Consider the following 15,620-nt stretch of genomic DNA (forward strand, 5'->3'; position numbering starts at 1 on the left):
TTTGGATCCCAGAAGGGGAAGAGAGAAAAGGTGGCAGAATATTTGAAGAAATAATAGGCGAAACCTTACCAAACCTGGGGAAGGAAACAGAAATCCAGATCCAGGAAGCAGAGAGAGCCTCCAACAAAACCATCCCAAAAAGGTCCACACCAAGATACATAGTAATTAAAATGGGGAAAAAGTAGTGATAGCATCTTAAAAGCAGCAAGAGAAAAGAGTTACATACAAGGGAAACAAAAGCAAAAATAGACTATTGGGACTGCAGCAAAATAAAAATCTGCCCAGGAAAGTAAATAACCAACAAAGCAAAAAGACAACTTAGTGAATGGGAGAAGATATTTGCAAATGATATATCTGGTAAAGGGTTATTATCCAAAATATATAAAGAACTTACACAACTCAACACACACACACACACACACACACAGCTCAAAACACACACACACACACACACACACACTAGTTTAAAAAATTGACCGAAGAGATGAACAGACATTTCTCCAAAGAAGATATCCAGGTGGCCCCAGATACATGAAAAGATGCCCAACATTACTCATTATCAGGGAAATGAATATCAAAACCACAGTGAGATATAATCACACACCTGTCAGAATGGCTAGAATCAAAAACACAAGGCAACAGGTGTTGGTAAGGATGTGGAGAAAAAGGAACTCTTGTGCACTATAGGTAGGAATGCAAACTGGTGCAACCACTGTGAAAAACAGTATGGAGGTTTGTCAAAAAATAAAAAACAAAATTACCATATGATCCATTAATTGCACTACTGGGTATTTACCCAAATAATATGAAAAACAAATATGAAAAGATATATGCACTCCTGTGTTTATTGCAGCATTATTTATTATAGCCAAATTATGGAATTATAGAAAATTGAAATCTTGCCATTTGCAACAAAATGGATGGATCTGGAGGGTATAATGCCAAGTGAAATAAGTCATTCAGAAGACATATAGGATTTCACTCGTGTGTAGTTTAAGGAACAAATGAACAAACTAAAAATAAACATAAAAAACAGACTCTTCACTATAGAGAACAAACTGATGGTTACCAGAAGGGAGGTAGGTGGGGAGATGGGGGAAATAGGTGAAAGGGATTATGAATGCACCTATCTTGATGAACACTGAGTAATGTGTAGAATTGTTGAATCAGTATATTGTACACCTGAAACTAATAACACTCTGTTAATTATACTGGAATTTAAAAAATTAAAAATTTTAAAAATAAAAAAATAAAATATTCTTTATAGGCCTTTTAGATTTCCTAACTTATTCCCATTAAGTGGAGATTGCAAGCATGCATGCATTTAATTCATAAAATGGTATGATATTAGGCATTCTGAGAGATCCCTGATGACTCCCATATTTCTCTCCACTTGAGTAAGTGAATCTAAAATTCTGCAGTCATAGCTTCATACATACCCTAGTTGAAGCATTTGGAATTTGCCACTAGTTAAAATGTAAGTACATTATTAGTACCACTTTGAAGTTGTCACTTGAACATACAGTGAGAGGCTTCTGTGGTCACATTATCACTTGAAATGCATTCAGTAATCTACTGTTTTCATTATTCTGGAGCATCATTCCTACCCTTACGAATATTTGGAAAGGCAAATATGTTTCAACCTAATATGAAATTTCCCATATTCAACTGCTTTTCATCCACAGAAGTAGACATTTTATATGGTCTAACTTTGCTATCAAGTTAAGGGGATATGTGGTATTCTCCATACCTAAGTGAGTGAATTAAGTTGTTTTTATAATGAGGTGTCATCTATAATGTATGTTTTCCAATTATATAGAGATAGTTCTCATTTAAGGGTTACTATCCAACTTACATATTTTTGGCATTTTTTTTAACATATTGCAAAATCTTACTCTAAAGATTGATTTCTTTATAATATGGATAACTTGAGCTCAGAGAAAGTTACCTAAATTCACGGTGGGGTGCAATATCTCTCATTTTGACTAGGGAGGCTGGGTAGATTTTATTTTTCTTTAAATAAAAAAATTATTGATTTTTACTGTTTGTATATAGAAAGATAAATTTAAAAAATTTTTTTTACTATGAGTGTATATGAAACAAAACTATTTTATTTCTACTTACAGGACTCAATTTATTGATGATGCATACCAGGAAGTACTAGATCTGCTATTGCCATTAAATCTTGAGGTGATTGTTGAGCGAAATTTATCTTGGGAGTGGTACCAGGAAGTTCCTTGTTTTAATGTAAATGCTCAGCTAAAGCCCATGGAGGTAACTTTTTGATTTCTGTTTCTGCTTGTTGATTTCTGTTTCGTTGGTTAAAAGTATTGCTTGGGAACATAAGATATTTTGGTGTAGATGTTACATATTGATCAGCTCTGTCAAAATTGAAATAGTAGCTATATTAACTTAGAATTCATTGAATGTTCTCCATTCATTCAGCAAACATTTAAATGGCTTCTCTGTGTTAGGTCCAATGTTATATATGGAGAGACAGTGGCAAAGAAGCTATGGCATTATCTCTGGCTTCATGGAATCTAACCAGTCTAATGCAAGGGTTAGCAGTCATGGTGTTAGAGGTGTGATAGTTAGACTATAAAAAAGTACATAGGCATGTAATTAAAGTAGTTATAAATTGTGGTAAATTCCATACAGGAAGCAAATATCAGATCTGATAAGTAGTCCGTTGGATATATTAATTTAGAACTTAGTGGAGAGGGCTAGGCTAGAAAAAATAATGTGAAAGTCATCAGCATCTAGATGGTATTTAAAGCCACGACAATATGTGAAATAACCTAGAGAAGGTCCTAGAAGAAATGGAAGAGGTTGACGATGAAGATGGCAAATGGGTCAGTTCCTTATGCATAACTTTACCTAGCTATTGCTTGATACTGCTTCACAGAACTCTAATGTAACTATGCAAAATTTCCTATCTTCCCTTTGACTGCATGGAAGTCAAAACTATATCACATGCTTTGCTAAAGTGATAGTAGCACATACTCTGTCTGGAAGGTTACTTTAAGAAGCCTACTCAGCAAATCCTCTTCCCTCCTCCCACCCCCAGTTTCCTTTCTATTTCTCTCCCCCCAAAAAAATGTATTCAAAAAGAGAAAACGATCATTTTTAAAGGTTTCAGATTTTAAAATTCAGAAATACATTTAGATTTTAAAACATGATCATCTCAACTGAAAATCCTTAAGCTCTTAGTGTATAAGATCATATTAGACTCCCTAACTTGTAAATGGAAAGTATCTTCTTTATTTTTTTTTAAGATTTTATTTATTTATGAGAGAGAGAGACAGAGACAGAGCACAAGCGCACAAGTGGAGGTCGGAGGCAGAAGGAAAGGGAGAGGCAGACTCCCTGCTGAGCAGGGAGCCTGATGCAGGGGCTCGATCCCAGGACCCCCGGGATCATGACCTGAGCCAAAGGCAGACACTTAACCAACTGAGCCACCCAGGTGCCCCAGAAAGTATCTTCCTAAGATAAAAATTGAAGTCTCTCCATATTTTAAGACTACTGATAGAAACTTTTAAAACATAGGCAGCACGTTTTACCCAGCATACTGCACAGATCCTCTCCTTAGTAGGCCCAGGTCTTAGGCAGAGATCTCTGTGGGGCAGCAGGGACACCATTTTGCTCCCCTCTTCTCCAGGAATAATGCTTGCAGCATGTTCAGGTGATATTGCAGACCATCTGTAAAAGGGCTGGCTGCCTTCCAGGGCAGATGAAATTGGGTCTTTCACTGTCCTGATCCACCTGAATTGTCAGCAGGTATGGACCTGGGTCCACATATTTGACCCCTCCTGGATCAGGGAGAGGTTGGAATCAGTTACTCTAATGCATCTAGACTAAGTGCTGCATCTTGTGATTTCTGACTTGTCAGACATTTGGGAGTAGCAGGATAGCCTGTCCTGACATGTAGGAGCCATGGACCAGCAGTCCTGGGATCCTTATAGTTCTTGCAACTTCCTGGACCGAGCTGTTGGCAAGACTGAAGAGTGATCATTAATATCAGTATTTGGGGGGCATTCAGTATACATGTACTAATTGAAAGACATGGTTTAGACATGGTTGTAATATTTAACTTCAGCTTGTTAATTTATATGAACATACTATTTTTGTAATACCAGATACATAATAAACACAAGGTCACATGAGTAAGTGAAAACACTGGATTAGTATATCATCTTTGAAATATAGTCAAAAGGAATCCTGGTACAAATAAAACTCATTTTGTGGGATTAAAATTATTTCCTTGAGATGATTAAAACATATCAATTTAAAACTCATAGTTTTGTTTTGTTTTGTTTTTTGTCTCACTGTATTTTAGTTCTCCAGAGAAACATAGTCAATAGGATGTGTGTATTTGTGTGTGTGTGTGTGTGTGTGTGTACACACACTTGGTCTGGATACAGTAGACTGACTTCTTGATGACTCAGTTTTAGCGTCTCCCTGACACTGAGGATGAGGTTCAGGAGAGGTTAAAAATGTGGTCTCCTGAGGCAGGCTGCAACAGCTGTTAACTACTTGAGTGGATCATGAAGAACCAATTTCATCCTAGTTGGTGTGCCCGAGAAGGTGGCTGGGTATTTGTAGATGGTCTGTGCATCCTGTATGTATTCTATATACACATCATATATGTAACATCTTGAATAATACTGGACCAAATATGTAGATCCTATGGTCTAGGCAAGTTGACGTAGAATTAACCATCATAGCTTTCGATATAGTTCTTATGTTGGTGATTTTAGGCTAAATTCACAACACATGGGGTTTTGAGTTAGTGCATGAGTTTAAGTGAATTTAAGTCTCAGCTTCTTATACAATTAAATCTCAGCTTATACAATCAGGATATATTCTTTATACCTAGGACTCTTTGAGGTCCAAACTAAAAAATAATTCGTATAAAACACACTGTGAATTATTTTTCATGATGCAAATCAATATTTTTGAGTAATTTGTATTTGTAAATTGAGGTGCTTAGTAAGTAAAAAAATGCAAAGTAGATAAATGAAAGTTCATTTTAAAGGTTTTAAATTATTAGATTAATTGATATGTTCATAAAAAAACTTATCATTCATAGTTTCATTGGTATTGACATCTAATTTATGTATTTCGCAAAGTACTAAGATCATTCATTTAGGAAACTGAATATCCTATTAGTAGAAATATCTAATGCATTAAAAAATTGGTTTGTAGAGGACTGAAATGAAACACTTGCTTTTCAGAGTAAGAGAATTTCTAACTACATAAAGTAATAATGTTAAAATAAGCAAATCTTTCTTTTCACAGTTCATTCTTAGTCAAGAAGATATAACAACTATTTTTAAAACATTATATAGCAATATATGGTACGAAGAAGGTGGTGGTGCCTCATCTGCAGGAGTAAAAGATCAGAGTAGTATTAATAGTGGAGCTACTAATGCTTCACACCATTTAGAAGGTATGTTCTTAACCTCAAATTAGCCTTCCCCTCTCCATCCCTAATCCCACGTTTCTTCCTCCCTCCTCTCCATTCTCTAGTTTTGAGTTTTTTGAAAATAAGATTTATAGATCTTTTATAATTAGCTAATCCAATCTGGGTATCTCTAAATTGTCTTTTATTAGGCATTCTGTTGATTTTTTTTTTCGTTGAATCAAAATTCCTAGTTGTATTGTGACAAAATTCCTTCGTATTTATTCTTGTTATCCCAAATGCCCTATACATCCTTATTTTCAATTTTTCTCCCCATTCCCCTCTTCTCTCTCATTCCTAGTGCAGCATATATCCCAGATGGAATATTTTATATTAGAAGTATCAAAATATTAATGATGTCAAGAAAGAATGATCATTAGTAAATGATGAATTTCAACATGTATCTGGAAGATAGATGGGTGTAATAGGGCAGAGGGAACTATAACGCAGAAAGAGGTTGTATCTAATATTGGATTTAATGTGGTGTGTGGAATCTGACTGGGTTCTAAATTAAGCACCAGCACATAAGAGAGAATTGGGTCACTTAAGGCTGCTGGGAGGACTGTGCTTCACAAGAATAGAGTTCTCATTTTGGGGGATCCTCAAACCTACTTACCTCCAAATGAAACCTATTAGTCTTCCAGACCCACTCTTGCAAAGCCCTGAGATAACACACACCTTTTCCAGTCAGGGAGAATCCTACCACTAAAACAACCCTATGCTTATAACATTATAGGAAACTCTATTCTTACTGGGTAGAATAATCAGCCCAATCCTTTATTAAAATATTCATGGTCAGGTGAAGAAAATAGCAAGAACTTAATCATAAAAGAAACCAGGATAACAGAATACTGTTTTTATGAGTGAAACTGAAATAATTCAGGTAACAAGAGAATGTAAACAAACAGAAAACAAACTCTAATTCATAATCAGAGGATTTTGAAAATATAGAAACTGAATCTTACCATCACTGTCTTCCACCCTCTCAAGATAAGAGTTCTTGGAACCCAAAAATATGATGGGTGAAATTTTGAAACAGAACAAATGCAGTAAGCATGAGGTTAAAATGTAAGTACTGAGTTGGAATATATAGTTGATGTAATCTCCCATGACACAGCAGAAAAATAAGCCACAGAGACATAAAATGAGATAAAACTTAAGAAGTATAGATCTTTCAAAAGTTCAAAAGTTTCAGAACAAAAGCAAGCTGTTTATTAGGGGCTTGGGAAAAAAGTGATTGGAATCAGATTATCATGAAAAAAACTGGATGGGATGGAGTAGATGGATGATTAAAAGACGATGGAGCACTATAGTCAGATTTCTAAGGAAAATGATTTTGAAGTTAGGATTCTATATATAGTCAAACCATAAAATGTGAAAACACAATAATTCTCAAATTTCTAGTGACTCAAAGTTTACTTCTTTCATACTCATTCCTAAAGAAATTAGTTTGAAAATATAATCTAGCAAAACAAACAGGGAATCCAGGAGAAAGGAAAACATGGGATCCAAAAACAATGGGCCTCCTCAGAAGTCCATTGAAAAGGAATCCCAAAATTTTCCATTTTATTGGCCTAGAAAGTCCTTGGTTTGCCATAAGAAAAATTTTAAAAGGGGCGCCTGTGTGGCTCAGTCATTAAGTGTCTGCCTTTGGCTCAGGTCATGATCCTAGGGTCCTGGGATCGAGCCCCACATTGGGCTCCCTGCTCCAGGGGAAGCCTGCTTCTCCCTCTCCCACTCCTGCTTGTGTTCCTGCTCTCGCTATCTCTCTGTCAAATGAATAAATAAAATCTTAAAAAAAAAATTTTTTTTAAAGTTGAAGAATGTCTTTAAAAAAAAAGATAGCATAAATTTCATATAATATATAGAATGAGGGATTAATTAACTACATTACATAAGTGATATGGAAAAGATGACATGTTTTTGGTTCCTAAGAAGAGAGAAATCTCTACCAAATAGTGTAGTCTAGTCTAGAAGTGAAGTGGATTAAGATTTTGCACAAGAGATTCTCTCTTCTTTTTTGAGAGTTGGACTAGTTGTGATGTAGCAGCAGAAAAAAGTGTTATGATAAACTGTTAATTCTCTTCATTGAAAATTATCACAGTTATAGTTAACACATGGAAAACTTACTGTGTAAATAAGAATGTAATTAACACATGTTAACGTAGAGATTAAGACATAACTGCCCAAAGCTGGAAGATAGGAGAGATAGAGGAAGTTGTAAGGACTTAAATAGTGGGGAATGTAAAGATAATGTCTAAAATGAAATGAAAAATAGACATTTAAATACATTACAGTTTTAATAATTTTCTTGAAATTTGCACATACTCCAAAGTAGAAGGAATAAGGTAATGAATCCACACATACCCGTCAACACAGTTTCAACAACTGGTGTCACGTGGCTGCCTTTATCACAGCTTTAACTCTGCATTTTCTTCCCCCACCCCATTAGATGATTTTAAAGCAAATCTCAGATGTTATACCTTTAATTGGTATTTAAGCAGTAAGAACTTTACTTTTTATTTATTTTATTTATTTTTTTAAGATTTTATTTATTTGAGAGAGAGAGAGCAAGAGTTGGGGCGCAGGGCAGAGGGAGAAGCAGACTCCCTGGGGAACCCAGTGTGGGGCTCGATCCCAGGACTCCGGGATCATGACCTGAGCCAAAGGCAGATGGTTAACCGACAGCCACCCAGGTGCCCCAGAACTTTACTTTTTAAATGTAGTCATAGTAACATTATCACAGTAATATATCCCATTAGCTGTACTTCCTGTAAACCATGAATATCCTGGTAGGCTTCATTTTCTCCTGATTGTCTCAGAAATGTTTTTTTTAAAAGTTTGTATTTTTTTTTTTAACAATGATAAAGGAATCAATTCACAAAAAAGAGCCAACAACTTTAAATGTACTGTAACTAATAACAGAGCTTCAAAACATGCAGCAAAAATTGACAAAACTAAAGGAAGAAATACACATACACAGAATCAGTGGTGGATTTAGCATACCACTCTTAGTAATTGATAGAATATAGACAAAAAAGTCAAAATACAGAACATTTGAACACTGTTAATAAACTGACCTGACATTAGTGTAATACTACACTCAGTAATTGCAGAATGCACTTTTTTTTTTAAAGGGCTCTTGGAATATTCACAAGGATAATATTCACTGTTCTGGGGGGCCATGAAGTTTTCTGGTCATATGGAATTAAATTAGAAATCAGTAGCAATAGGGTGTCAAGAAAGCTTGAAATACTTGGACATTAAACAAGTTTTAAATAACCTGTGAGTCAAAAAAGACAAGGGAAATTAGAAAAGTGTTTAAGCTGGAAGGTAATGAACATAAAATCTAATAAAAACTTGTGGGATGCAACTAAAGCAGTGCTGAAAGAACTTTGTAGCTATAAGGGATTTGATGAGGAAAGAACAAGAGTTTAAGAGATTAAATCTTTTGCCTGGAGAAAAAGAAGAGCAAATTAAATCCAGAGTAAATAAAAGGAAGCAGTAACACAGATAAGAGTAGAAATCAACGGAAGAGAAATAGATATACAATGGAGAAAATTAGCAATGTCAGAGATTGTTTTCTTTGGAAAAAATTAATAAATTTGATAAACCCTTAGGACAAGGGAGAGAGACAGAGAACAAATTATCAGTATTGGAATTAAATAGTTATTGCAGATTGTTATCAGGACAATAAGGGACTATTATGAATAATTTTGTGAGAATGAATTCTACAACTTGTTTGAAATGGACAAATTTCCTGGAAAACACAAAGTTGCCAAAACTGACATAAGAAGAAATAAGACGTCTGAGTAGCCCTGTATCTGTTAAAGGAATTGAATTCCAGTGATAAATTCTATTAAATACTGAAGTTTGAAATAATACCAGTGTTACACAAACTCATCTGGAAAATAAAGAGGAAACAATTCCTTGGCCATTTTCTAAAACAAGCATTACCCTGGTAAAAAAAAAAAGAAAAAGACTTTTCAAAAAAAGAATATCACACACCAATATCCTTCATGAACACAGACATGGAAATTCTTAACATATTAGCATACTAAATCCAGCAATAAGGATATAGGATATTTCATCTTGACCAGATGAGAATTATCCCAAAATGCAAAGTTGGTTTGACAGTCAAAAATCAATTAATATAATAAACCAAATTAATAAAGAGGGAAAAAATCATATCTCAGTAGATGCCGGAAAAGCATTTGACAAAATTCTGCACCTATTTGTGATGAAAACTAAGAATATCTAAAAGGCATACTTAATGCTGAAGTGTTAAGTTTTCCCCCTAAAGTAGACACAAGTCAGAAATGTCCACAATCATCATACCAGGTTAACTCATAGTCATGGTCAGGGTAATAAGACCAGGAGAAGGATTAATAGATCTAAAGAGTAGAAAGAAGTAAAAATGCCTTTGAGTAGGTAGCCAGGAAAAAACCCAAAACAAAGGGCAAAAAAAATACTGTGAAAGACAAAGATTAATACTATCTGATTTCAAAATTTGCAGTAAATCTAAAACAACAAGTTAACACAGATTTTTAAAAAAGAGTCCAGGAAACACACAAGTAGAGTCAACTGATTTTCAACAAAGACTAGTCAATAGGGAAAGGATAAACCTTTTAACAGGAAAAGTTGAACCTTGTTCCTTAATGCCATACACAGAAATTAATTTGAGGTGGATGAAAGACATATATTTGAAAGCTAAAACTTTTAAGCTTCTAGAAGAAACCATAGAAGAGTATCTTCATGATCATGGGATCATAAAACACTAATTATAAAAAGTTTATAGCCTTCATAAACCTTTTTAGCTTCTCCTTATCAAGAGATGGTATCAAGATTGTGAAAAGTGAGGCCTCAGTCTGGTATACATATTCATGATATGTGTATCTGACGTTGTTTTCATATCTAGAATACCTGAAAACTCATTGAAATTAATAACTTAAACTAAAATAATTACCAGACGAGTTGGATACTTGGGAAAGGATGATATATTAAATGGAAAGTAAGCAGATGAAAATGTGCTAACATAGTTACTTATCAGGAAAACTTCACTTTACCAGATGAGTCAGATTTTAAGACTGACAGCTGCAAGTATTGATGAGAGTTTGAAACAACTGAGACTCAGGTAATGCTGTTGGGAATGTGAAGTAGTATAACTACTTAGAGTTCGGCAATTAACATATATCTACCCTGTGACAAACAATTCCAGGTCCAAGTATTTCTTCTACCCCCTCCAAAATAGGTGTATATATACACTAAATGACTTAGGAATATTTGTAGCAGATTTGTTCATAATCGCTTAAATATGGAAACAACCCATATGTTCATCAGTCTAGAATAAATAGGAAAATTGTGTATTTTCATAGACTGCGTAAGAAAGCGTTAACTGCTGAAACGTGTGACAATGTGGATGAATGTCAGAAATATGTTAACTGCCTGAAGCCAAACATGAAACAGGTTTTACTTTAAATGTTACTCTATGTAGAATTTAAGAACAAACAAAACTAATCTTTGTAATTAAAATTAGAATGGTAGGGAGGCTGGGGAAGAGCTGGAAAAGGGTATGAGAGAACTTTCTGGAATGATGTAAATACTCAGTATCTTAATGGGAGTGTTGGTAGCATGGATGTACAAAATCTCATTAAATTGTTCAGCTAAGATCTACATATTCCACTGATGTAAATTTTACCTAAATTAAAAATAAGTTACGTGATGTGGTGGCACTGGTCTCTGCAGTTGGGTAGCATGATAATTAGCAATTGCTATGTTTTAATAAAAAGCCCGTTTAAAATATTCCATGTACATATAATGCCTTGACTCAAAATGTAGAATGCAGGAAAGAATGAATTTTGGATCCTCCTTTTCAGTGGAACAGTTGTTTAAAATATCTAAAATATCTTCTTTGGTTTTAGTTTTTTGAAGTAAAATTTGAATATTAAAGTATGCGCCAGGTAATCTAATAAGTATTTTATACATGCTCTTTTATTTAATCCCAAAACAAACCCAGTGGTTAGTTCTATTATTCTCACCTTACAAAAATGGCAACGGAGGCACCAAGTGTTTTATTCCTAAACTATTATGGAAAGAATCCTAATCTGGGAGTTACTGAGTTCGACTTCTGAATTTTCTAATCTTTATTATTTTGTTGAGTAACATTCTCTGAAAATTCTGTTAAACCTGTTTAAAACCTATTTTAATGACTTCTACCTTTCTTGACTTTTTTATCCAATAACTTTTAACTTTTCCAAGGAACGACTGTAGTGACTGCTGCCGTGGTGGAAGTACATTCACAGGCCTCTCGAGTTAAGACAACATTGAATATGAGCTTCAGGACCGACTATCTCACCATGGTACTGTATAGTCCAGGTCCTGAACAGGTGAGTTAGGGAGAAAAGAAAATATTTTCTCACATGATGAAAATTATATAGGTGAATGCTTATTATTAAAGTAACAGTTGTTAATATTTCATATATATTTTGGAGTCTCTTTTCCTCTGAAAAATGTTACTGATCATTTCACTTTAATAACAGATTTAACCATTACCCTTTTAAGATGAGTTATCTTTCCTATAGGCAGCGATGTAAAAAATAAATTTTTAAATTAAATTTTTTTTGGACTTTCATTAGCAAGCCCTATGGAGATAGAGAAGGTGGTAGTTTGTATCTTAAAATATGTATTAGACTTTGTTTTTGTGTAATATTTGTATTGATTTTCTCTTCCACAGACTTCCTTTACAGATGTTCGTGATCCTTCTCTGAAACTTGCTGAATTTAAGTTGGAGAATATCATAAGCACGGCAAAAATGTATACAGATGACTCAACATTTTCTTCCTTTTCATTAAAAAACTGTATTTTAGATGATAAAAGGCCCCATGTCAAGAAGGCAACTCCTAGGTAATAGTGTTTTACTTGAGAAATGTTTGATAATATTTTATAAAACATATTCCTAAAGTTGCATGTTTGTTTTCTGGGTACATCCCAAGATCTTTAGAGCTTCAATTTAATGGAGTTACGGTTCTCAGTCAGCATTTAAAATGTCCTGGTTCAGTTATGTGCTGTTCTTACTGGATGGTCAGTGGAGTTAAGTAGAAATAATCAGTGCAATTAAATTGGATTTTTAAATTTATCTCTATTATCTAAATTATTATTGATCTCTGCAAGTTGTAAACATGAAAACATGAAAAATTAAGGGAAAACATGAAAAATTAAGACAAATATGCTGAGATTCTAAGTTCTAATTTCTTACAGAGTACTTCCTAGTTTATGAAACAGTTGTGCTCCGGAAGTTTCTAAGTCTGTTGTTTGAAGTACTTTGTGATCTTCCTAGGAGAAATAACTTCAGAATGCTGGTTTGCTGTTAGTAAAATGGATAAGAGGTCTTTTGCCTTTTATTGGTGTGTTTGGTTATTTGTAAGATACTCACAGGAATTGTTATTATTGTGTTTTTCAGAATGATAGGACTGACAGTCGGGTTTGACAAAAAGGACATGATGGATGTAAAGTATAGAAGAGTCAGAGATGGTTGGGTGACTGATTTAGTCCTTCAAGAAACTTATATTTGTGCAAGTGTGGAATTTCTGCTGACAGTTGCAAATGTCTTTCTTGAGGCCTACACCACAGGCACTGCTGTAGAAACCAGTGTTCAAACATGGACTGCTAAGGAAGAAGGTTAGTTATTAGCCAAAATATTTCGTATCTGTATTACTGAAGTGCTACAGTAGCGCTCACCATTGATTACCTTTCTAGATGATGAGGTTAAGTGAATCTCAGTATCTCTGTCAAATAATTAAATAAATACCTTTAAAAAATAAAAAAAATAAAAGGAAAACTTAAATGTGCTTTCTGGTAGAATGCGCAGTTTGCCTGTGTTTCAGGATGTAAATGTATACTGGGTTCACAAATTATGAGACCTATATTAGAATAAGCAAAATATACTTCCCCACAGGCAGCAATTTCAAAGAATTTTTTTGATGAAAACACGTAGGGAGAATAACCAACCATTACTTTTCATAATTAAAGATAATATTGTAACTTAAATTTCTCTTTTATTTTTGTTATTTTTATAGCTCTCCACTATCTTTTACATATTTCATTCATTGTGGTAGAGCAGTAGTAGTATCAAGGTGAGAGCTGGAAACTAAGTTTCCAGCTCTGCCATTAAAGGGTTTTTTTTCCCCACATTTTTAAATTTTAAATGTTCTGAAGACTATAGCATCTTGAACTCTTAAACTAAGAAAATTGCAGTAGATTCCTTTGGGATCGAAGATTCTTTTATTTTTTTTACTTGAAAAAACATTTTATCACAAATAATTATTCATAAACAATATGTATAGCAAAGATTTATAAATATTTTAAAATGTGAACTTATTTTTGTTTGTATTTAGTATCTGTACAGGAATCAGAGAAGTGGGAAATTAATATTATTATTAAAAATCCTGAAATTGTGTTTGTGGCTGATATGACAAGAAGTGATGCTCCTGCATTAGTCATTACAACACAATGTGAAATTTGTTGGAAAGGTGACCTTGAGAATAATACAATGACTGCTGCCATTAAAGATCTTCAAGTGAGAGCATGCCCATTTCTTCCAGTCAAGAGAAAAGGCAAAATCACGACTGTGAGTTTACTCTTTCATTATCTGCTTAATTGTAAACTATTTTGGATTTAGTATATACCACTTTAGAAAACTACCTGAATACTTTTACCTTTTTTTCTTCTCAGAGAGCCTAGTCTATATTATTATTACACCAGCTTTGAAACTCTTTTCTTTCCCCAGTTGCTCCTCGGTGTTGTATGTATTTGTGGGAATAGTTGAAGATGTTGTTTTCATCTGGACGCTTCTCAAAGACCTCACCGTGGCTTTCTGACCACATCAATTCCTCTTAGGTCTTTGAGACTTTCTACCAGTTGTTTGCTTTGTTGTTTCAGTTTTATTATTTTTAATCTTTTTCTCCCATCTGGACATTTTTGCTCGGATATGTTTTTTCTTTTCTACATATAACTTACTTGAACATGCAGCCATTTGCTTTAATAAACGTGACATTTACGTTTTACTCTCTGGTAGCCTCTTGGCCTTCTACCTCTTCATAACTGATTAGTTTATTTCTTCAAAGACATACATCTTTTTCAACTACCTATTACTTCTACTACTCATATAGAACACTTATAAAATGTGTAGACGTCTGCAAGGAGTAGTGGAAGCATAAATGTCGTAGTAGCATAAATACCATCAACATGGAAATATAAGCTATAATTGTGTTATAAGTAAATACATATATATTAGGATACAAGAGAGTTTATTTTCCTAGTTTGCAAGGCTGATGGCTCACCACTAAGAAAAGAGGAAATAGAAATGGAGGGGATATGGATTCTCTTTTAGGTTATAATTTAGAAATTTTACATATATTTCTTTTATTTGTATCTGGCTTTGTTAAAAGACAAAATCCGACCAAGTAAATTTGAAGATCTAATTGGCTTTATTAAGCAGTTCATGCATTTGGCTGCATTCCAGAAGCTCCTAGGTAGGAGTTCTATAAAATGAAGATTCTTTATAGGAAGGAGGATGGGGCAAGGAAGTTATTAGCAGAAGAAAGGGTTGTCTCAGACAAGGTCATGTTCCCTAAGGGGGAAAAGAGGGAGTCTTCTTGGTGGATTAAATTATCGTCCTTTGGGGGATGGAGAAGGGTCTGTGTGACAGACTACCTCATTGGTGCAGGACAAAAAATTCCAGATCGACTAAGAGTGCATTTCTGGGGAAGGTTGAGACGGCATTTAGGTTAAGTATTAAGTTTAGTGATTTAGCTTAGCATACATGACTCCATCTTGATCCCGTGGTTTTCTTTTTAACAACTGGAACTTAGCTGTCTGACCACACTTATCTTCACAAAGGGTTGGGGAATGTAGTCTTTTTTTCTGAGCTACCTTTTGCTCAGATAAAACTTTTATTTCTATAGAAGAGGAGTTTCATGAGCTCGCTGTGAAGGCGCACACACAACTTGTGTCTTTCCACAACGTCAGCTTTATTCAATCATAAAGCAAAGTTAAATCACAATTAGAAAGCGGGTTCAGGATTCCAAACTCAGTGACAATTCACCATATGATTAAACTTGGCTCCTTACACAGCACACAAAGCAGGACAGAAGACAAACCG

At 34.3% G+C, this 15,620-nt stretch overlaps 1 protein-coding gene across 4 annotated transcripts in view; it reads left to right on the forward strand.

Annotated features, from left to right (window-relative positions):
• The window catches only part of VPS13A (vacuolar protein sorting 13 homolog A), a 262,998-nt gene that overhangs the window by 145,880 nt on the left and 101,498 nt on the right, over positions 1-15,620 (forward strand). For all 4 annotated transcript variants that reach the window (XM_081804091.1, XM_081804093.1, XM_081804092.1 and 1 more), the window contains 6 exons: positions 2,127-2,274; positions 5,299-5,449; positions 11,720-11,847; positions 12,195-12,364; positions 12,921-13,138; positions 13,855-14,087. In XM_081804091.1, coding sequence (XP_081660217.1) covers positions 2,127-2,274; positions 5,299-5,449; positions 11,720-11,847; positions 12,195-12,364; positions 12,921-13,138; positions 13,855-14,087 — 1,048 coding nt within the window. The remainder of the gene's footprint in view (positions 1-2,126; positions 2,275-5,298; positions 5,450-11,719; positions 11,848-12,194; positions 12,365-12,920; positions 13,139-13,854; positions 14,088-15,620) is intronic.

Source organism: Leptonychotes weddellii, chromosome 14, assembly GCF_054177405.1.
Source record: "Leptonychotes weddellii isolate Sample4059 chromosome 14, ASM5417740v2, whole genome shotgun sequence".
In the NCBI taxonomy this organism is placed as follows: domain Eukaryota; kingdom Metazoa; phylum Chordata; class Mammalia; order Carnivora; family Phocidae; genus Leptonychotes; species Leptonychotes weddellii.